The sequence below is a fragment of the Pituophis catenifer genome, unplaced genomic scaffold (genome assembly GCF_029215685.1).
Source record: "Pituophis catenifer annectens isolate HBS135680 unplaced genomic scaffold, rPitCat1.0.hap2 SCAF_1, whole genome shotgun sequence".
NCBI classification, from domain to species: Eukaryota; Metazoa; Chordata; class Lepidosauria; order Squamata; family Colubridae; genus Pituophis; species Pituophis catenifer.
This window is the reverse complement of record NW_027256881.1, coordinates 212,580,219-212,604,156: the sequence shown is the minus strand read 5'-3', so window position 1 is coordinate 212,604,156 and position 23,938 is coordinate 212,580,219. Positions and strand designations below refer to the sequence as shown.

At 41.8% G+C, this 23,938-nt stretch overlaps 1 protein-coding gene across 1 annotated transcript in view; it reads left to right on the top strand.

Moving 5' to 3' along the window:
• Nucleotides 1-19,675, top strand: part of ARHGAP15 (Rho GTPase activating protein 15) — a 449,292-nt gene extending 429,617 nt beyond the window's left edge. The window contains exon 13 of the mRNA XM_070957014.1: nucleotides 19,314-19,675. Within this exon, the coding sequence (XP_070813115.1) occupies nucleotides 19,314-19,491 (178 nt within the window). The 3' untranslated portion in view covers nucleotides 19,492-19,675. The remainder of the gene's footprint in view (nucleotides 1-19,313) is intronic.
• Nucleotides 19,676-23,938: the final 4,263 nt, after the last annotated feature.

The window sequence follows — 23,938 nt, the reverse complement described above, 5'->3', positions numbered from 1 at the left end:
ACCCGCAAAATGTTATTTGAATGGAAAATATTTGTGCTTTCATACAAGAGTCATTACGGCACTGTAATGTATAAAACTGTAAATCTGACGAATAATTACTAACCTATGCTTGGTTTTCGGTTAGATCATTTCTGATTCCCTCCCTAGAGTGAAAATCCATCCAATTCTATATCCGCCCACCCTTAAAAGCTGTATGTGTCCCAGATGCACTTTCGTCGTTCTGTTTTGTCATCCCACCCATCAGGACCATGTCCCCAAGACTGCTTTCACGTTTTCTGGGTCGCATGTTCATTCTCCTCCCAGAGTCTTCTCAGAGTCTACCTCTCTGGCATAGTTGGGAAGGTCACATGGTCAACAATCTGCAATACTATCCCATGCAAAATAGGAAACAGACTTTGCCAGGAATGTCTATTGCAGTGGTGGGTTGATACCGGTTCACCCCGGTTTGGATGAACTGGTAGCGGCATAGGCAGGAGGCTCCGCCCACCTGCCCAGATGTCATCAAAAACACTCTGCGCTTGCACGGAACCTTATGTGCATGTGCAATGCGTGCACATACTCCTGCACACTTCCGGTAGCGAACTGGTAGTGCCGGGAATTGAAACCCCACTACTGGTCTATTGTGTTATTGCATTGCTTGATTAGTTTCTTCTTAGCGTTCTCTGTCCTCTTTCTGATACCAAGGGATGCTTATCACATCTCTTCAACGAGTAAAAGGATTTCTCATGAGCTGCTTTCAAAGCATTTAGCAAAGAGAAAGGATAGAGGCCTTTCTGAGTAGGACGCCAATGAAAAGTTGCAAATAGATTCAACTTTTGCAACTTTACCATCAGTGTCGTACTCAGTAAGGCCATGGTAAGGGTAGTCCTCGACTTACCACCACTATTGAGCCCAAAATTTCCATTGCTAAGCAAAACAGTTGTTAAGTGAGTTTTGTTCCATTTTACGACCTTCCTTGCCACAGTTGTCAAACGAATGGCTGCAGTTGTTAAGTGAGGAACACGGTTGTTCAGTGAATTTGGCTTCCCCGTTGACTTTGCTTGTCAGTAGGTTGCAAAAAGGGGATCACCTGATCCCAGCAACCATCATAAATACGTGCCAATTTCCAGGTGTCCAAATTTTAACCACCCATGGGGGAGTGCTGCCACAGTCGTAAGTGTGAAAAATGATCATAAGTCAATGCAGTTGTAACTTCGAACGGTCACTAAACGAATGGTTGTAAGCCCAGGACTACCTGTACACTTCCCCTTTCCTAATTGATAGTGCTAGGACACTTTGGAGAAACGGACGGAAGAGATCTCATCCACCTCTTTTTATGGCAATGAAGGTTTCTACAGCATGGGGGAAATGCCTTCCCAAACTATGAAAAGGCTGCCTGCAGGAAAGAGAAGCAATGTCGACGAGGCCTTGTCTTCCTCTGTCTGTGCGTGCAGAGGAGAAGCACGGGTGTCTCCCTTTCCCTACCCAATGGAAAAAAAAACTGAAACGAGGGAGAGAAAATGCTTCCTTTTGTTTCTTACTCCAAATTCTTAGGATTGGGAGACATTGGAAGGGTTCAGAAGGCAGAGTTATCCAGTTCTGCGGAACTGGAACTGCTCGGAGAGTTGCAAAGCCATAATTCACCTTCACGTTTGTTATAAAATTTTATGCATGTGCGCATGCACACGCGTGTCCATGCACTCGCCACCTTTCAAAACAGATGTTTTCCCAAGGTGGCCTACATAAAAATTTAAATCTAGGTTAAAACTAAAACAGCCCGACTAGAATAAACTCTAATACAGCCTAATAAAACTGTTAAAAAATGAAGGCAAGAGTAATAAACGATAGCTAGGAAAAAAAAATCAATTAAAATCTGGAAACAGCAGGAGTTAAATAGTAGTAATAAGATTAACTTTTAAAACACACACACACACACACACACACACACACACACACACAGCCTCACCAATTACAGAAACAATTAAATTAAAGTGGAAGTTAAAAGGCACAGAAAAATCCCTTTTTCAAGTACTGAAAAGACAATGGAGCCAGCATTACAGAAGATCATTCTGAAACTGAGAGTCCGTTGCTAAAAAGGTTCAATCCTGAGCGATTCAATACTGGAGGACATGAAGAATAGGATTTCTCAGGATAACACCCCAGTTTTATTGATTGAAATAGTCCTGAAAGCACACCTGGAACCACTATGATCGTGTAATGCTAGTGTAATATGATCATAGCACATTGTTTCAATATTCCATAGTTTATACTAACCACAGTTTTCAGGCTACCTTCAAGGACAAATCCACATGTAGATTCCACCTCAGTGCAATCGAAACAGGGGATTTTCAGTAGAATATAGAAGGGAGGCTAACAGCTTAAGAGAGCTGACATAAAATTTTGCCCACCATAGCTTCCCAGGTATCTAGGATCAACTAGGAAATGATGCCTTTTATGGAATTTATTTAATTATTATTAAATTGTTATCCTGCCTCTTTGACTTTATAGGTAACTCAAGGTGGTGAACACATCATAAATACTCCTTCCTTCTCCTGTTTTACCCACAACAACCCTAAGCAGTAGGTTGGGTTGAGAATATGGCAGTTACAACTGCTGCACCTCAGTGCATTTTTTGGGTTTCTTTACCTTCCAATCTATATGCAATAAACTCTCTTTCTATACATCTCATTCTTTAATAATTGTTTTTTTTAGCAAAAGTGATTTTCCCGTCTGTAATATTTCTCTAGCATTATGCTGTGACTATTAGAATTAATATACTGATGGATAGGCTTGTTGGGCTATGCTTTTTTCCCCCTTTTCTATTATGTACATTTTCACTAAAAGATGACCAATGCTCTTCTTTCTTTTTCTTTCTTTCTTTCTTTCTTTCTTTCTTTCTTTCTTTCTTTCTTTCATTCATTCATTCATTCATTCATTCATTCAATCTACATGGTCATCATCTCATTTAGGTGTCTTTGGGTGCCTTACAGTAAAATAGATAAAAACATATTTGATACAAAGAAATGAAAATGAAAAAAGCATGTGAAAAATTATAAAAAAGCACCATTTGCACAATAAGGGGACAGACTTATATCTGATTCCCAGGCCCCCTATTCTAATTAAAATCTTTTCTCTATTTCAAGTGACTATTCCCCCTATTTGCACTGAAATTAAGTGCATATATCTGTTTTCTGTTTTCTGTGATTCTATAAAATATCTCTTCATTCCAGTATATATGGTATTTTGATTTATACATACACTTTTGCCTATTTGGGAAAACAGTAAAGACCTTGAAGTTTTTTGTTTATAGTTTTCTCAGTTCTAATGATTTTTTTTTCTTACTCTACACCTAAAAGACAGAAAAAGTTCCTTTAAACATTTAATTTTTTTTTAATTTGATTTATATGCCGCCCTTCTCCAGAGACTCAGGGCGGCTTACAATGCGTTAAGCAATAACCTTCATACTTTTGTATTTATACAAAGTCAGTTTATTGCCCCCACAAACTGGGTCCTCAATTTACCTACCTTAGAAAGGATGGAAGGCTGAGTCAACCTTGAGCCTGGGGAGATTCGAACTTGCAGTAATTGCAGGCAGCTTAATGTTAATAATAGGCTATTAGTCTGCTGCGCCACCAGGCTCTTGAGAGATTATTCAGCATCCATCCATCCTTTCTGACTGCAAACATTATCTGGTCCATTCAGCTAACATTTCAAAACAAAAACTTGGAAAATAATAATAATACAACAGCAAAGTGATCTTTTCCTCACCATAAAAAAAAAAAAGGAAACAGATGGCAGATATTTTTTTTAAAAAAAAGCAACCCAAAAATTATAATAAAAGAAGTAAGCCAACAAAACTCAATCAATGACCTATTGAAGTAAAACCATGACAAACTAAGGGGAAATGCATAAACAGGCCAAATAAATTGAAGGAGAATTTGAGTATGGAGAAAAGGAAAAAGGCAAGAGATGAGAGATGAGAGAGTTAAAACCTTGAGGAACAGAAAAACTAAAGAAAGGATGGAGTAATATTGGCAGGGATGAATAGATCAAGCAAGGAGAGAGCAAACCACTGTGCATGGATGAAGGAAGACTAGATTGATCAATCAATCAATCCATCCATCCTTCCATCCTCTATCTATCTATCTATCTATCTATCTATCTATCTATCTATCTATCTATCATCTATCTATCATCTATCTAATCACTTATCTATCCCTACCTATATCTATCATCTATCTATGCAGAGACACTCCCACACAAATACAGATACCAACCAGTAAGTTGCATTATTTTCATGTGTTTGCATGTGTTCATTCCTAACTCCATGAATCCACTTTGTCTAGTTTCCATATTCATTTGCATATATGTTTGATTCTATGTAAATTTAGGCACACATTTTTCAACATAGGGTTGCCATGCAATACAAAATTCAGAACTTATTTTATTTATTTATTATTTATTTATTTATTAAATTTTTATACCGCCCTTCTCCAGAAGGACTCAGGGCGGTGTACAGCCAAGATAAAAAACCAACAATATAAAAGTTAAAAACAATTTAAAATTATTAAATAGTTTGGCCAATAATTTAAAATAAAATAACCCATTAAAATAATATTTTAGGCCAGCCCTGCTTGATGGAATAATAGTGTTTTAAGGGCGCAGCGAAAGGTACGGAGGTCAGGAATCCGACGAATCTCCGGGGGCAGCTCGTTCCAGAGTGCAGGTGCCCCCACAGAGAAGGCTCTCCCCCTGGGGGTCGCCAGTTGACACTGTCTAACCGACGGCACCCTGAGGAGACCCTCTCTGTGGGAGCGTACTGGTCGATGGGAGGCTATCGGAAGCAGAAGGCGGTCTCGTAAGTACCCAGGTCCTATGCCATGGAGCGCTTTAAAGGTGACAACCAACACCTTGAATTGCATCCGGAAGACTACCAGGAGCCAGTGCAGCTTGCGCAGGAATGGTGTTACATGGGAGCATCGAGTCGCCCCCCCATAATCACCCACGCGGCCGCATTCTGGATCAGCTGGAGCCTCCGGGTGCTCTTCAAGGGGAGCCCCATGTAAAGAGTGTTACAGTAGTCCAGATGGAAAGTGATGAGGGCGTGAGTGACCGTGCACAAGGCGTCCCGGTCCAGAAAGGGACGCAACTGGTGGATCAGGCGAACCTGATAAAAAGCCCCCCTGGCCACAGCCATCAGATGGACTTCTAAAGACAGCTGTGAGTCCAGGAGGACACCCAAGTTGCGAACCCTCTCTGAGGGGGCCAAGATCTCACCCCCTACGGGACGCCAGAAACCACAGCCACTCGGTCTCTTTCCTAATCATATTCTATCTTCGATTATGCATTTTCAAATGCATGTTTGAGCCCAGAATATGGCATTTGGGCAAAGTGCAAAATTTGATGGATAACTGATCCAATTCACTTTTTTTTTTTTTTTGGTCTAGGGGAAACAGATTAAGTTAATTTTTATAGAAATTCTCACAGATGAAATTCTTCCTCCATTCCAGATGCAGACAGAGATTTATGAAGTGAGAAGGAAAATCAAAGAGGGATGGGATAAGACAGCATAACACAGAATTTGTGGCAGTTTTACAAAAATTACTCAGCCCCTCAAAGTATCTCTAAGACAGTCCATGAAATACTAGGGGCCTTTTCCTCAGATAAGAACAATTGGCAAATTGGATTATGAAATGCCTGAGATTAAACAGCTCAAAAACTGTTTTACTCTGGAGACATGTAAAAAGCAGAACAGTGACTCACATATCTCATGTTGTATCTTCAAAGAACAATATGAAGAGCACCCACCAGTGTCCAAAAGAGGCGAAGATGCCATATATGTGGATAGGGTGTTTTTCATTAGCTCATGGAGCATTGAGAAGTTCCTACGTATTTGTTATCTGTTCATTATTAATTACACTCCCCCTTTAATCTGTCACTTTTACAGCATTCCTTAAAAGCTACATTTGTTCTTGTCAGTTTTCTAGAGTTTTCTCAGTTTTTTTTTTTTCCTGGAATCACTCTTTCAATGGGCGGTGGTAGTATAATCGACAATGTGACATATGTCTGCGCTCAATCCGGGGAGACCCTTTAATGAATTTTGAAATTAAAGAGAGAAAAAAAGATCTGATTATTGTCTGTTTATTTCAAATGACCTATCACCTGAACCTGAACTTCTGAAATGGCCTGATGAAGAGTAATTTCCTTGCACAATACACTTATTGGAATCTGGGTGCAAGCACAATATTTTTTCATTATCTCCAATAATATGCTTAACTTAATAGATCCATTCCAGTTGATAATGAATAGGACAGATAACTATCCACCTACCACTGACCTTAAATCTAGAACTTCCTCAAATCTGCATGCACGTTGATCCAGAAAATACATATTCTAATTGGAGGGCCAAGTTTTTAAATTGGTTGAATAATGCTACTTCCATGTTAATTCCACTCACTCAGTACAACAAACTTACCTTAACCTACTAGGTAAAGGGAACCAATGAGTTAGTAGAATTTAACATTCTGTTTAAACCCCACAGCCTCCCCCACCCACTGGGAGAAGGGATGACCATCTCACATCCAAGGAGACCTCATTCAGATCTTGGTTCAATCTAGAATGGTCCAGGCCAAGATATAACTTTTTAACTTCTTTTACCCTATGTTAGAAGAACCTGCCTCTTTTAAATTCCCAAAAACTATTACAAAAAAGACAATTTATAAGAGAAAATCAGAAAATCAATTTATATAGAAAATTGGCATGAGTTGATTAGAACCATACAAATCTAATGATTCCCAAACAGTTTGGCATATGATAGCTTAAAATATAATTTACAAAGATGAATTGCCATATTTCTACAGTTGCTTAATTTACAGCTTACTTTATATAAGAATAGATGCAGGAAACTGGTTTGTACCAGTAATCCCAAAGCCAGACCTGCTACCAAAGTGTCCAACAGAATCCAAATTTCATTACTCAAACTTGGTAACATCAGCAGCACTTTTTGTTGTTAGTTGCGAGGTCGTGTCTGACCCATCGCAATCCAATGGACAACGTTCCTCCAGGCCTTCCTGTCCTCTACCATCCTCTGGAGTCCATTTAAGCTCATGCCGACTGCTTCAGTGACTTCATCCAGCCACCTCATTCTCTGTCATCCCTTTCTTCTTTTGCCCTCAATCTTTCCCAGCATTAGGCTCTTCTCCAGTGAGTCCTTCCTTACCTAGTTGAGGAATCAAATGTCTGCAAGAAAACAACCAAGCTTAGAGAGCATCAAGAACCCCTCATTTCAATCCTTAGCTACAAATATTCTCCTTTATCAGTAATGCGAGTTATGAACTGATATTTCAGTTTACTCAGGTAAAGCACACACACAGCAATCTTCTCTAGTCCCAGTCTTTTCCCATTCAGCAGCTGACAAGGCAATAAAAAGGGAAAAGATATCCTTCATGTACATTAGTTTTAGTGTGTATCCCCAAACTATTTTCCCAATAGATATTTACTGACTTTGATATGACCACCATCCACCTGTCCCTTGTGAAATGAAGTCTGAAAGAAAATGACACAGCACAGCACCAGTTCCATCTTTTATTGTTCCATGGCCTAAAATTAAATGTTGATTAATTACTCCTGGCATCTTTGCTAGATAGCCAGTCAGACTGGATTTGGAATAGTCTTTCAGTGTTTAAATAAGCAGCATTCCGTTTTCATCTGAAGCCCCAAGAGTGAATATTTCTTTTTCTTAGAAATCGGTAGTTAAAAAGGAAGCAAATATCTCCATGTCCACTGCAGGTAGCATTGAAATTAAAGAAACAAGGATCGGTATTGTCAATTTTGATTAATAGCCTTTCATTAATAAACATCCTGTTATTCATTTTCCACCTGCAGTTGCTGATGTTTCCTGGAATCAATTAACTCATATAATTTGATTTATTTTTACAAAGACATTTTTGGATGTGCTGCGCTGATGATAAAGCCTTCTGGGTTTGCCGTTTTTGATTCAAAGCGAGATTGTGCTTTTTATTTCTAATGTTGTGAGAAAATGTGCCTTCAGGCAGTCTGGAATTAAAAGAATGAAAGAAAACTTGAAAACTTAAGACTGAATTCAGGGGGAAGTATCAGTTGCCTCCTGGGACGCAGGGATTTCAGTGCTGCACAAGCTTCGTCATTCACTGTGTTGAAAAATGACAAAAAGTCAAGAATAAATAAGCTTTATGACTCTGTGGTCAAAGGAGGTAAAACCAGTTAACGATCTGGGCTTATGGCGACAAATGAGACCATTCTGAATAACAAATCAAAGAGTGGAAGAAACAAATAGGTGGTGTTTGCGCACTGGGAGGAAGAAGCATGTGAAACACACTTCCCTTGACTTAAACGCACTTTTTTTTTTTACTTTCCTCCCTTCAAATCAGTTCTTGAGTGTTGGAGAACCACATGAGACTTGTTACATGGAATGGAGCAGTGGTGGTATTCATTTTTTTTTACTACCAGTTCTGTGGGCATGGCTTGGTGGTCATGGCAGGGGAAGGACACTGTAAAATCCCCATTTCCACTCCACTCCAGGGGAAGGATACTGTAAAATCCCCATTCCCTTCCCACCCCACTAACCTGCTTTCCAGCTCTGTTCTCCTGTGCAGGGCAATAAAAGAAGACCCAGCCGATCAGCTGGGACTTGGGAGGCAGTAAATAGATGGGGGCGGGGCCAACCAGAGGTGGTATTTACTGGTTCTCCAAACTACTCAAAATTTCTGCTACTGTTTCTCCAAAACCTGTCAGAACTGGCTGAATTCCACCTCTGGAATGGAGATGATCATAGGAAGAAGGGAAAATATTGCTTTCCTTACTTGTACAAACATATCACCATGTATGCTACGGTTCCACATCTGGATGGTTCAGCCCCTTCTGCTGAACACTTGGCTTAACCCCAAAGATCCCATTATTCCCTCTGCAGTGCCAAAGATGGATCCAGAAGACACGTCCTTTAGTTAGTCAATAGACGCCATTGCTATTTTTCAACTGTTTAACAGTTCAGTTAATTAATTGAATAGATGCATATTATCAGAGTAATAAATAAAATCTTACCTAACTGTAACCTCACCTTTATCATCCAAGATAAATAAATAATTTCAAGAATATGTCTCCATTAGTAATCAATCTCTAGATAGATCTTTACATTGCAAACTAGGTGATCTGGATTGACCTTCCTCATGCATTCAAATACATGTAAAAACTAACGTATGTGTTGGACGGTGGGCACTGGTCTACCTTACTCCTAGATTAATCAGTAATTAACAGCATTGATCTGTTCATCAAGCAGCATCCTACATGCCAAGACCAAAATAGGCAGGGTCCTATCATTATATTTGATAAAGCAGAGATTGGTGACACAGCCCCTACATTATTCAGGATATTCACTGTTCACTATACTGGCCTGTGAAGGTCTCCCCACTCAACCAAATATGCATATCAAATACTTCCACCATTTCACAAGAAGAGTCGCTTTGGTTAGTGAGATGGGCAGCATGAAAAATTAACAAATAAATAAGATCACCAAATCCATCGAGATTTAAGAATCCTCGCATAACATTTCCCAATATTTTGGTTTATCATCCATTTTACCTACTAGCTAATTTAGACTACCAGCAAATGAGAAAAAACAAATATTTTGAAAATAATGATAAATGCAAGATTGGTTATATTAAGAAATCTTAGGGTAGACAATAGAATGATTAACCAGACTGATCATTAGATACATTTTCAAGTAAGTTCTGAATGTCCCTGACTATTATTAAAGGTTCTTTGGGTCTTCAATGGCCTTTGCATCCATTAACGTGCTTATTTAATATCGTTTTGTAGAGCAGTGCATATTATCAGGTTATTTTCCAGTACATTTGGCACAGTTAAAGTATTAATATCAAGTTTATTCCCAATGAAGAAAACAAAGTCTTACTCCTACCAGCAGCCTGAACTATCAGCAGTAACTTTAGAATGATAGGAGATCCAATTCATTAGGATTGTCTAATGTCCATAATTTTCTCTATTCTACATGATATTGTGTTGGCAAGATTTCAAATGTAGATTCATTTTCTGGAGCATATTTGTCTCAAGATTGAATGTCTGTATATCTGGCCATGCAGTCAAACTTAACTATGGCTGTGTTATACTTGTTTGGATGAGGTGGGAATGAGGGTGACTTTTGCAAGTAATTTTTATTCCCATAAACAAAGAAATATTGATTTTAAAACTGAATCAGATTATACAATGATTGATCTAGTACAGGACTGTCAAACTCCCGGCCCGCAGGCTGGATGCATCATGCGCTGGCCATGCCCGCGCCCGGTTTAGCGAAGGGGGGGAAATTTCCAATACGTCATATGACACATCTGTCAGTGTTCCAGAAACCCCCCCAACTACAAGTAAAAACTCTGAAGCAAGCATTTTTCAAAGTTCTATTTACTAGAATAGGTAAACTGGCACATCTGGGATAACCCGAATCTGAGAAGTCCGGGTTTTTCCTCAGTAAATCAAAACCCCTAAAACCATCCCCTCACTCCTCAGTCAATCACATGCTCCAATCACCATCCGTCCCATCTCGAGACAGCACTCCGACCACTCCTTCTCCAGATGCAGGATTGGCCTGACCTTGACTGGCAGGAAGAATGCTACTTTGTCTAAAGACAAGCCCTCTACTAAATCCCCCCTCCTACTTTCCCACACATGAGAATGTGGCAGCATGGAAGCTTCCGGCCTAATATGGCTTCCAAAGCTGACACCGCCGTGACAATGTGAGTTTGACAACCCTGATCTAGTAGAAGTATCGTAAGGTGAGACAAATTCTACTGCACATTGTAATTCTAGGATACATGAACAATTTATTCTAAACTATGCAATATAATAAACATTTAATAATCATTTTACACCCCCCCCCAAAAAAAAGGCACTATCAGATAACTTCTTAGGAGCTGGACAAAGCCAGCCAATAAGCAAGACTTATTGGTACACACTTAGTACAGTGTGCTGCCATTGCTGCTAAGCTATTACCCATGTTTCCACATAGCTATCTGTTCCCATAAATGCATTCACATTGTAAATTTTCTAGTGCAGAAAAAAGAAAGAGAGAGAGAGAGAGAGAGAGGGAGGGAGGGAGAGGAAGGAAGGAAGGAAGGGGAAGACATTTGAGTGAAGAGTAGGTTTTTCTATCGCTTGCTTTCCTGAGATTTCTAACAGAATTAATTCAATGAGTCTCCAGGAAGTATAATATATGCAAGCAGCCCAAAGTAATCAAGCTCAGTGCAAGTTCACAGGCATTCTTAATCCAGCAGTAATGGTAATAACCGGTATTCTTCAATCAATTGTCCCTTCCCTTCAATTGTCCTTCAGCAGCAACAGTTTGTTACGCTCTAGTACATTCTCCTCCCACATCACTTCTCGGCAATATTGCAGATAGAAGCATAAAGGACCACCATTAAAATTAACTAGACTAATATACTGTTACTGTTAAGTGGGGAGAGTAGAGGACAACTGGAACAAGCAGGAAAGGTGCAGATGTGAGCCTATATCTGAATGAGTATATGGAGAAAATTGTGTGGCAGGAAAATGGCATCACATATCACACCACACTGTTTCCATTCTGTTTCACTACTGGAGATTCATACCATTTATGTGGTATTAGATGTGATTTTATTAGAATTGTTATAAGAACTTTTCTAATATGAAAAATGAAAGTTATTGTTTGCTAACAAGGAATGCGAATGGACACGGTGGCTCAGTGGCTAAGACGCTGAGCTTGTCGATCAAAAGGTCGGCAGTTCAGTGGTTCGAATCCCTAGTGCCGCGCAACAGGGTGAGCTCCCGTTACTTGTCCCAGCTTCTGCCAACCTAGCAGTCCGAAAGCACATAAAAAGTGCAAGTAGAAAAATAGGGACCACCTTTAGTGGGAAGGTAACAGCATTCCGTGCACCTTTGGCATTTAGTCATGTCGGCCACATGACCACGGAGACATCTTAGGACAGTGCTGGCTCTTCGGCTTTGAAACGGAAATGAGCACCGCCCCCTAGAGTTGGGAACGACTAGCACATATGTCCGAGGGGAACCTTTACTTTTATCTTTAACAGGGAATGCTAACTGCAGCTCCTTGCTTGGTCATGTCTGAATTTATTTCTTTATTTAATTTGTATTCTGCCTTTATTAGTTTTACAAATAACTCAAGGTTTGCGAACATAGCCACACACCTTCCTCCTCCTATTTTCTCCATAACCACAACCCTGTGAGAGAATGTCTGGCACAAAGTTTACTCAGCTGACTTTCATGGCTAAGACAGAACTTGAACTCACAATCTCCCATTTTCTAGTGAGTGGTGCCTAAACCACTCGACCAAACTGGCTCTCATGTGGATGATGTTCTCAAAACAAGAGTCTTGGTTTATAGAGTCTGAAATGTTTTCAAGGAATCATTAATTTCTATCTTGAAGCATCTAGAGAAGCTTTTTCTGAGCCTGGAGTAGGTTGTTTTTTTTTTAAAAAATAATATTTATTAAATATTTACAATAAAGTGAACACACAATAATGATTGAAAAGCAATATAGGGAATGAAATATAGAAACACAGAAACACAGGACTAAAACGAAACAACAAACATGACTAACCGAGAGTTAAGCTCACTCTCCAATTAATATTAACTAATATCATCCTAGCCAAACATTTCAATGCAATCAAGTTCTTTTTACTAACAATTGGCCTGTTTTTATCAAAATTATAAAGAGTTATAAAGCCTAGTAAATATCTAGTTAATCTAATTAGACGATCTTATCACCCTTCAGCCTGGAGTAGTTTTTTGTTTTTGTTTTTTTACAAAAAAAAAACAAAACAAAAACTTGATCAAATGATAAATTATTGCTGAAAAAAGGATTCCATATTTTAATTAAAAAACATGTTACAATCAGGTCAAAGTTAAAATTTAAATTGTAGTGAATTACTTTCGGTTGCTGAAAATATAATGAATGATGCTAGACAATTTTCTATTTAAAATGTGCAGAGTTCTAAGATATACAAACTTTCAATGTGAGAACTGGATGTACATAATTTCTGTACTCAAAAAAAAAAATAGACAAAAATCTAATGTTGCAGAAATGTTAAAATACTTTGATGGAGAGAAACCTAAGGGGAAATCCTCAAATCATCTTGGGAAGTACTGAGTATATTCAATGAAAACAGAATGCTGGCTACTATTCTGTACCATGGTGGCAGTGGAATATGGGAAAAGATGATGGACTATCCTGGGGAAAAAGGAGATGGGCATGTATTCGGAAAATATGATGTCAGGTTTCTCTTTTTAAATACTAATTTCTAAAAATGATCATGTTTTTTTCCCATAAAAGAGATTAGACCAAGAGAAAGTTCTTCTTGTGATTATTCATTTGCCTAATTTATTTATTTGTTCTTATTTCTATACCGCCCTTCTCCAAATAGGACTCAGGGCAGTGAACATAAGGTGACCAGACGTCCCGCTTTTGGCGGGACAGTCCCGCTTTTGAGCAATTTGTCCCGCGTCCCGCGGCGTTTTAAAAAAGTCCCGATTTTTCATTCTGCCTCCTGGTTCCCGGCTGCCTCCTGAATCCCCGCTGATGGCTAGAGGGAAAAAACCTGTTTAAACTCTTGCCGCGGGGCTTCAAAGGGCCGCCCTACGTTAATTAGCTCGGCTTCCCCCTCTCAGCTGATTTGCACAGGGCTCTGCTCTTGCTAAATTGCTCAGTTTTTTTTTCCTCTTTGTGCAAACCAAGCTCAAAACGAAACTGAAAGTAAAACAGGCTGTTGGCTTTGCGGTTTGCTTGCAATGTTGGAAAATTAGGCAGCAGATTTATTTTCCTTTTCCTCACCAAAAAAGGTAAGTGCAAACAATGGAAAATTATTTAGGGCAAAAGAGGAGAGTTCAAGATTTTAAAACACAAAAGAAAAAAAAGCTCTTTTTAACTAGGGAATTGTAATAATTGAGATATTATTAATTGTATACTGTGTTGAAAGCAGAAATGGTTAAGTTGTGCTTTGGAGGAATATATGGGGGAAATTATTTGGTTTATTATTATTGGTAAGTATAATTAATTGATTTGTAAGAAATTGGATTGCATGGAAATAATTGGAATATTCATGTTCATATTGATTAATATACAAAAAAGATAGTTATATAACTAATTGATTTATATTAAAATGTTGAATTTGTATTAAACAACTGTATTACATAATTACATAATTAACCAATGTGAGGATGGATATAAAAATAGATGACAATGGGAAGGGGTATAAAATAGAATAGAAGGGAAAAATTGAATTTGATTAAGATTAGAGATGAGGATGAAGGGTAATATTGTTTTTTTAAAAAAATAGATGAGGAATAAATATGGCAAAAAGGAAATATAGAAATTGTAAATTTAATTGAAATGACTAAACACTGTTTAAATTTGTGAACCAGCCAAATATTCTGTTCAAAGAAAATACATTGTATGTATGTGTGTTTCTAATTATTGCTATTTATTCATATTTGTTCTCTTTTATTCTTTAAAGTTTAACAATTCATTCTTTATCTTAATATCTTTATATTTGTTTGGGGTTGGCTTTCTTCCCTTTCATCTTTTTTATTGTACAGCAATCTTTCTCCTCAAACCTACCACCTCTCTTTTCTTTCCTTCTTACTTTCTCTTCCCCCCCTCTTCTTCTCGTCCCTACTTCCTCTTCCTTTCTCCTTCTCCTCCTCTCTTCCTCCCTCTCTTAACCGTCACTCCTACTCTAATTTCCCTTCCCTTCCTTCATCCCTCTCAATTACTGTATCCTTTTATGCATATGGACTACTCAGAGGGCTGAAAAAGTTATTTTTGACTGGTCCTCGCACTTTTGACCAGTCCTCAAACTTACGACTGTCCTCACATTTTACATTTTTGCCCTATCTTGTCATCATGGTGAAGAGAAGCAGTTGTGAAATGAGTGACATGGTTGTTAAGAATGCTGCACGGGCATAAATGTGAGGATGGTCATAAGTGTGAGGACCAGTCAAAAGTGTGAGGACCTGTCAGAAATGACTTTTTTCAGCCCTCTGGTTAGTCCTTTTGTGCATATGGACTACTCAGACGGCTGAAAAAGTTATTTTTGAGTGGTCCTTGCACTTTTGACCAGTCATCGAACTTACGACTGTCCTCACATTTTACGTTTTTGCCCTATCTTGTCATCATGGTGAAGAGAAGCAGTTGTGAAATGAGTGACATGGTTGTTAAGAATGCTGCACGGGCATAAATGTGAGGATGGTCATAAGTGTGAGGACCAGTCAAAAGTGTGAGGACCTGTCAGAAATGACTTTCCAGCCCTCTGAGTAGTCCCTATACAAATAGCCATGGCCACCCGGTCACATGACCAGCTAGCCACGCCCACCCAGTCACATGGCCTCCAAGCCACGCCCACACAATAAGCCACGCCCACAATGGTGTCCCTCTTACCAATGTTAAAATCTGTTCACCTTACCCTATACACATAGCCATGGCCACCCGGTCACATGACCAGCTAGCCACGCCCACAAAATAAGCCACGCCCACAATGTCCCTCTTTACCAATGTTAAAATCTGGTCACCTTAGGTGAACAGCCAAAGTAAAAAACAATACATACAAAATTTAAAAGCAGTTTAAAATAATTAAATATTTTGGCCGTAAATTAAAACAACCCAATTTAAAATCAATTTAAAATTTAACTCAAGCCAGCCCAGCTAGTTGAAATAAATGGGTTTTCAGGGCCCGACGAAAAATCCGGAGGTCTGTTATTGTACGTATCTCTGGGGGGAGGTTGTTCCAGAGGGTGGGCGCCGCCACAGAGAAGGCTCTCCCCCTGGGAGTCGTCAGCCGACATTGTCTGGCGGACGGCACCCTGAGGAGGCCCACTCTGTGCGAGCGTACTGGCCGGTGGGAGGCTATTGGTGGCAGAAGGCGGTCTCGTAAGTACCCCGGCCCTAAGCCATGGAGCGCTTTAAAGGTGGTCACCAACACCTTGAAGCGCACCCGGAAGACCACCGGGAGCCAGTGCAGCTCATGCAGGAGAGGTGTTACATGGGAGCGCCTCGTCGCCCCCATAATCCCCCGTGTGGCCGCGTTCTGGATCAGCTGGAGCCTCCGGGTGCACCCCAGGGGGAGCCCCATGTAGAGAGCGTTGCAGTAGTCCAGGCGGGAAGTGACGAGTGCCTGAGTGACTGTGCGTAGGGAGTCCCGATCTAGAAAGGGGCGTAGCTGGCGTATCAGGTGGACCTGATAAAAAGCCCCCCTGGCCACGGCCATCAAATGATCTTCTAAAGACAGCCGTGTGTCCAGGAGGACGCCCAAGTTACGAGCCCTCTCCGTGGGGGCGAGTAATTCGCCCCCAATAGCCAGCGATGGTGTCAGCTGGCTATATCGGGACGCCGGAAGCCACAGCCACTCGGTCTTGGAGGGGTTGAGTCAGAGCCTGTTTCTCCCCATCCAGGCCCGCACGGCCTCCAGGCACTGGGACATCACTTCAAGGGCATCGTTGGGGTGGCCTGGGGTGGAGATGTCCACTTTTTAATGACATTGAAAAACAGATCTGCCAATTTTTAATGGACTGTTTCTAGGTAAAGTTAAAAGTAGTTCAGTCCTACTGAAATCAATCCTACTTAGGTTCATTCCTTAAGTCACATTGACCTCAACAGATGTGCTTTAAGTATTTCTAAATTTGGGATACATTTCTGCTGAGGAGTTCGAAATGGCAGGATAAATTGTGTGATGTGCCCCCCATAATCCATTATTTTTTTTCTTCATAAGGTTTATACAGGGGTGGGCTTCAAAAATTTTAACAAGGGATTCTCTGCCAGGTTGTTTGGTGGGCGTGGCCATGGTGGGCGTGGCCTCTTGCACCATGGTGGGGGGGGTGTTTTTGCCCTCCCGAACTCTGGAGGCTTTCTTTGAGCCTCCGGGAGGGCGAAAATGGCCTCCCCAGGCTTCAGAGTCCCTCTGGAGGCCAGAAATGGGCCCGTTTGTTGCCTTCCCTGAGCTTCCGCGCATGTTCTGCACTTACCTGCATCCAAAACAGGCTGTGTGGGGACTCCTGGGAAGGGCAGGGTGGGGTGGGTGGGGCCAGCCAGGAGTGGGATTTGGGGGTTCTCCAAACTGCACAGAATCATAGCTACAGATTCTCCCAAACCCCTGCAAACCCCCAGCAGCCCATCCCTGGGTTTATAGTAAGATTGCTTGGACAATGTAACTGCTTTTTTATATCAACTGCTGTTGTTCCACCTGACAAAGTTCAAAATACTGACGATTGTTATTAGAGAGCCTACTTACTTGGCAATGGAATGTCTTGAAATATTTATTGTATTCATGGTAATCTATTAGTTTAGTTTAGTTTTCTTTATTGTAATTGCACCTCGTACAATGAAATTAAATGCCATCTTCAGGCCTGCTCTGTACTTTCAACAAAATGGGAACTGATATGTCTTTATCCCTAAGTTGAAAAAAAAAAAATCCTTTATAGTATTCCAAAGCAACCCCCCCAAAACCATTGCTGATGAAAAAGGACACTAGGATCGGAAGTTGGCTGCAACATCTGGAAAATTGCACCTTGGCATTTGCATATTGGAAATATGCAAGCCAAGTGGAATAAAATGCTGTGTGCCTCCCTCTCTCACAAATACACACATACACAAAATAGAAAGAATTTGGTAAGTTTTCTACCTCTACTCCGATTAGTAGAGCAGCATGATTATTACCCTCCTGCACAAAATAATCTATGGAAAATATGTTATTATAAAGATGCTATTTTTTTAAAGTAAGTAATATTTAAAGTAAGTAATAATTACCCTGATTAGTGCCATATGGAGGGGTTTTTTTTGTAACAGACACCAAGATTACAAGCATTAGAACGTATTTCTAACGCTCCCTATTTATATTAGAGCAAAAAAACCACCCAACAACAACACTAAATTAAGTGTCCGAGTTTAGAGAATGTGGCAAACTTGAAATATGAGAAACTTCTATCATAAGATCATGCTCTGTGCATGATTACTATGCCCAGTGGTATGATAGAGACCTTTTTGTAAGACATGAAAGATGATGTATCTTCTGCCATTTACTGAAATTTCTGAAATATGTATTTCAAGATTTGGAGGAGAAGGAAGCCTCATTTGTATATATCTTCAAGAGAAGTCAGTAGGTCATTTGCATGCAGGGAATTCTTTATAGCCATGATGGTGAACCTATGGCACACGTGCCACAGGTGACACACAGAGCCCTCTCTGTGGGCATGCCAGCCGTCGCCACAGCCAAGCTCCACCGTGCATACATGCATGCCTCCCGCCGGCCAGCTGGTCTTCAGGTCTCTGCTGTATATGCGCAGGGGGTGGGATGCATGCGAGGGATGGGCACATGAATATGCAGGGAGGCAGGGTGCATGCACAGGGGGCGCTCGCATTGCATTTTGGAGGTTCTCTCTCATGCCCCCCGCACCCCATTGTGGGCCTGGAAGGCCTCCTGAACCAACCTGGAAGCCAAAATGGGGTGCAGGGGGGCCGGGGTACATGCGCGTGGATGCGCATGTATGCACAGGGGTGGGGTACATGTGCAGTGGGCCGCTTGCTTTGCATTTGGGGGTTCAGGCGCGCGCTCTCATGCTTTGGGCACTCGGCACCAAAAAGGTTAGCCATCATTGTCCTAGATCAAGGGTGTGAAACTGGCGGCCTGCACGCTGGATACATCACGCGCAGGCCACGCCCACCCTGGCTCTGCGAAGGGGGAAAATGTCACGATGCATCATGTGACAGCAACGTGACACCACAAATTTGACACCTGTGTCCTAGATGCACAACTTCTGCATCATCAATAGGTAACCGCTATGGTTAGGAAGCTCTGCTCAGCTTTGGCTAGTGCACCCATTAATGCACTTCAATTCTTTGAAAAAGGATATTACATTACACAAAAGCATCTCACAACACACAAAACATCTTGTGTAATTCCTAGAGTGCTAAGAGGAAAGAAAAAGAAACCTTGGGGAGAAAAATTCTGATTTTGAGAAACCCATAATCAGCTTCACATAAAGATGGAATAGCAACAACAAAGAATATATGGGAAGGTTCTGATGGTTGTGAAGCAGAAATTATTTTTGTCTTAATTCTGTCATCTTGGATCCAAAAATATTAACACCTCCTTTCTCTCATTTCTATTTAATTCTCTCTAATATTTAAACAAAAAGTCAGGCTGTAATTAAAGTATCAGTGGAAAAATATCAGTATGGTCATGATCCATGTTTTGATTATTTTTTCTTTCCTTCTTTCTAACTTTTTTTTTCCTCTTTACCAATAGGATAGCAGCCAAGGAGAACATGAATCTTATGTCACCCCAGAGTTTAGGAATTGTTTTTGGACCAACTCTCCTTCGACCTGAAAAAGAGACAGGATCCATGGCAATCCACATGCTGTATCAGAACCACTTGATTGAGCTGATGCTAACTGAATACACCAAGATCTTCAGCTCTGACTGACAGACCGGGAATGTTGCTGAATGTGTTCACATCTGTCTTGATACCTAATATTTTTACATTTCTGTAAACATCTTTTTGAAATATTTCTTTTTCTTTCTAGTGACAGATGCCTCGTTTTGTGAAAACTTAGTGATGGTTTTGTCTTTACATTTCCAAACATTGAAATAAAAATATATTGTCAACATTTGCTTATATGTACTCCGAATTAACTCTTTGAACAACTCGGTCTTTGCCAGTACATTTTGCCTTTGTGCAGGTCTTTGTTTATAGCCAAAAATTGACTTGTATGCCTTGTATGTAGGCAGGTCAGATAGTTGGAAGCCTTGTCCTCAAGAGGCCATTGATAAATATCAGCCCCATTTGTAACAAAATATTGTTTGTAGATGAGCAAGAGGACCTGGCATGTACTATCAAAACTTGGTTGAGTGGGAATACTGTTGTTTTTGGATATTCTTTCCCATATTTCATGTCCTTCAGCAGCCCTGATTCCAAGGCAAAGGAGCTAAAATGGTGATGATTCTTTGGTATACTGTGGCAGTGGTTGGGGGTTGTGCTCTACACAATGTGAATGTCCATTTTGAAGTTGGGCTATAGGGTCAAGCTAGGGAATCTGCTTAGGGGAATTCCATTGTGAGCTCTTGGATTTTCTTGATAAATTGATATTGACTGTAAGTATTAGAGGACATAAACCTCAGTACTCTGGGGAGATCTGAGAAGAGTCAGAAATGTATTGCCTCCATGGCAAGTATGGATTGACCTTGATGATGACTACTCATAAAGTAATTATTTAGATCTGGTCTGCATGTCATAGTTGTCATTTCAAGATCTGGAAATGAAGGACATTGTAAATAGTTCTGTACATAATCAAACCATTTCTTTTCTGATTGAGGTCCTGGATGACATTCAAATGCCACAAGCAAACTCCACAAAGTTTGGAAGAACAATTAAAATAACCTACCTCAGATGGGTGCTTTGGATGTTCAGCCATGTATCTTCCCTGCAATCTAGCTGGCAATTCTAACCATTTCTGGAAGTCAAAGGTGGTCAGGACTCTAGATGTAACACATGATTGTCCCAAACTGGCCTTTTTTCTTATCTACTGATGCTGGAGTAGTTCTTGGTTTACTGAGGAGGTCCAGAAATGGAAATGTGAGAAAAGATGCTAGGAGAACTAGTGATGGAGTACTAAAAGTGAATTTAACAAAATATGGTAAGAGCTAACATTTTAGCTTACATCAGGACAGTAGGAAATATCAATACTTCTTTACTGTAACCACATCAGGATTTTGAGGCCTAACAGCTTTCGTTGGTGTATCCCACTCCATTTGGGGAGAGGGAGGATTACCAGGATGATCAATACCAATAGCACTTAGATTTATATACCGCATTACACAGTGGTGGGATTGAAGTAATTTAACAACCGGTTCTCTGCCCTAATGATTTCTTCCAACAACCAGTTTGCCAAACTGCTCAGAATGTTAACAACCAGTTCTCCCGAAGTGGTGCGAACTGATTGAATCCTACCACTGGCAGTTTATAGAGCCAGCATATTGGCCCCAACAATCTGAGTCCTCATTTTACCAACCTCAGAAGGATGGAAGGCTGAGTCAACCTTGAGCCTGATGATATTTGAACTGCCAAATCAGTCTACTGTATAGGCTCATCTAGACTGAAATTAATTCCTGAACAGTGCTGTTATGTATTGATATGTATTTTCAGCGGGAATTTCAAACCTGCCTAAGTTTCTGATTGGCTGACAGTCCCTCCTGGATTGTATATAAGGAGGGCTGCAGCCTCTGAGTTTTTGCTGAAGTCTCACTGTATATTAAAGAGCTGTTGTCACTTGCTTGGTTGTGCCTCTCGTTATTCCCGAACCACTTCATTGGCGACGAAGGTGGGATAGAGGTCACAAGAAGCAAACCAGTGAGACCACGAGCTTCAGCTAGGCGACGAGGTGAACTACAGGAGGCATACCGAACATGTCTGCCTACATTCCGCCCAAGACTTTTGATCCGACCTGCGAAAAATGGGTCTCGTACCTAACGAGGTTCGAATGCTCGCTCGAAGCCAGCGACATGCAAGGGCTCTCCGCTAATCGGAAGAGGGCCCTCTTCCTAAGCCACTGCGGACCGGATGTGTTCGAGATGGCAGAGTCACTGTGCGAGCCAACGCCAGTCCAGACCGTCTCCTGAGACACCCTGATGGCCACGCTCCGGGCTCACTACGCTCCTGTGCCCTCCAAGTTCGTGCAACGATACCAACTCAGACAGCGCGTTCAATGAGAGGGAGAACCGGTCAGCGCATACATGGCCAGCCTGAGGAAAGCCGCAACTCATTGCGACTATAGGGATTTAGACGATGCGTTGCTTGAGCAACTAATCTGTGGCATTCGGGACATTAGGCTACAATGGCGCCTGCTCACCAAGCCTGATTTAACGCTTGCTGGAGCCCTAGACGAGGCCAGGGCTCATGAAGCCTCCACAAAAGCTGCAGAAACGCTACAGCCTCCGCTGACCAGCAAAGACAGTCCCAAGTCTGCCCCGGTGCATAGAGAAGACGCCGGATCCAGCTCGGAGTCCGAGTCAGATGAGGACGTCTTCCGAACGGAGCACCAGAGGAAAGACACAGGCAGCCCTCGGCGAAGCTGCCCCAGCTGTGGAGGGCACCATGATAGACTGTCCTGCAAATACAGAGAGGCTATTTGCAGGCATTGAGAGAAAAAAGGGCACTTGGCGCGAGTCTGTAGAGCCATTCTGCCCAGAAAACACCAACCACGTGAGCGCCGCAGCCAACCGGAATTGACGCGCCAGAAGCATCCAATGAGAGACGGCGGCGCAAAAAAAGGCGCGAAATTGAACCGCGAGATGGCCGCAGCATACACATAGACCAGGCCAGCACGGCGATCGAGGACAAGGTCAGCACGGTGGTCGAAATCAATGGCAAGCCATGCTCGATGGAGATCGACACCGGATCAGCTCTCTCCATAATGTCATGGGCGACCCTAAAAACCCTCCTGCCATCGTTCCGGAAGGACCAGCTCTCCAAGCAGAGACTGCGCATCCTAGACTACCAGGGGAACTGAGTCCCCCTCAAAGACGTGGGCACGTTCCAAGTCACCTACGGAGACTACGAAAGAGACCTGCCGCTGACCATCGTCACGAAGCAACTCCCTAGCCTTCTCGGCATGGGGTGGTTCCGAGCCCTCGGCATGGGTTTCACCGGCGTCCACCAGATGCTCAAGTCATCGTTAAAGGACAGTCTCCTGACCGAGTTCCAGGACGTTTTCGGGGACACGTTGGGCAAGTATGTGGGGACCCCTATTTCTCTTAATCTAGACCCCAACGTAGCCCAAATAAGACTCAAAGCGAGATGGGTGCCCTTTGCATTGAAACCAAAGATCGATGCGGAACTGGACAAATTAATTAAACAAGGGATCTTGGTTCCCATTGACAACGCAAAATGGGAAACCCCCATAGTGACCCCAGTTAAGTCGGACGGCTCAATTAGAATTTGCGCCGACTACAAGTGCACGATCAACAAGGCTTTGCAGCCGAGCGCCTATCTGGTGCCGATCGTGCATCATCTAGTACACTCCCTGGGGCCCGGAAAAATTTTCGCCAAACTAGGCCTGGCCCAGGCCTATCAACAACTTCCTGTCGACGACGCCATGGCAGAGGCGCAAACAATAGTAACCCATAGGGGTGCATTTAAATGCACCAGGCTCCAATTCGGGGTGAGCGTCGCACCCGGCCTATTTCAAAGCACCATGGAGCACCTCTTGCAAGGGCTTCCCGGGGTGGTGCCGTATTTTGATGATGTCCTAGTCAGCGCTCAGGACGAACAACAACTAGGGGACAGAGTTAGAAACGTCCTGTTCAGATTCAGGGAAGCGGGACTCAAGTTAAAAAAAACCAAGTGTATGATAGCAGTCCCCTCCATTGAATTTTTGGGGTACAGGGTGGACGGCACAGGCATCCACCCTACCGAAAGCAAGGTGAGAGCTATTAAGAGCGCACCTGCCCCCAAGACCAAAGCAGAGCTCCAAGCCTTCCTTGGACTGCTCAATTTTTACTTAATGTTCCTGAAAGACAAAGCTACCGTCGCAGATCCCCTACACAAACTATTGGGGAAGAATGTACCATGGGTCTGGGGGAAACCACAAGCAGCCGCTTTTGAGGCAGTAAAGAGACTTCTATCGGAAGACAGTTTCCTAATCCAATACAACGCAATACAATACAATACCGCTTGTATTGGTTTGTGACGCCTCCCCTGTAGGAGTTGGTGCCGTCCTAGGCCATAGACTGCCGAACGGCCTAGAGGCGCCCATTGCGTTTTACTCTCGCACCCTGTCAAGCGCAGAGCGGAACTATAGTCAATTGGACAGAGAGGCTCTGGCTACAATTGCGGGGGTTAAAAAGTTCCACGAATACCTCTATGGCCGGCAATT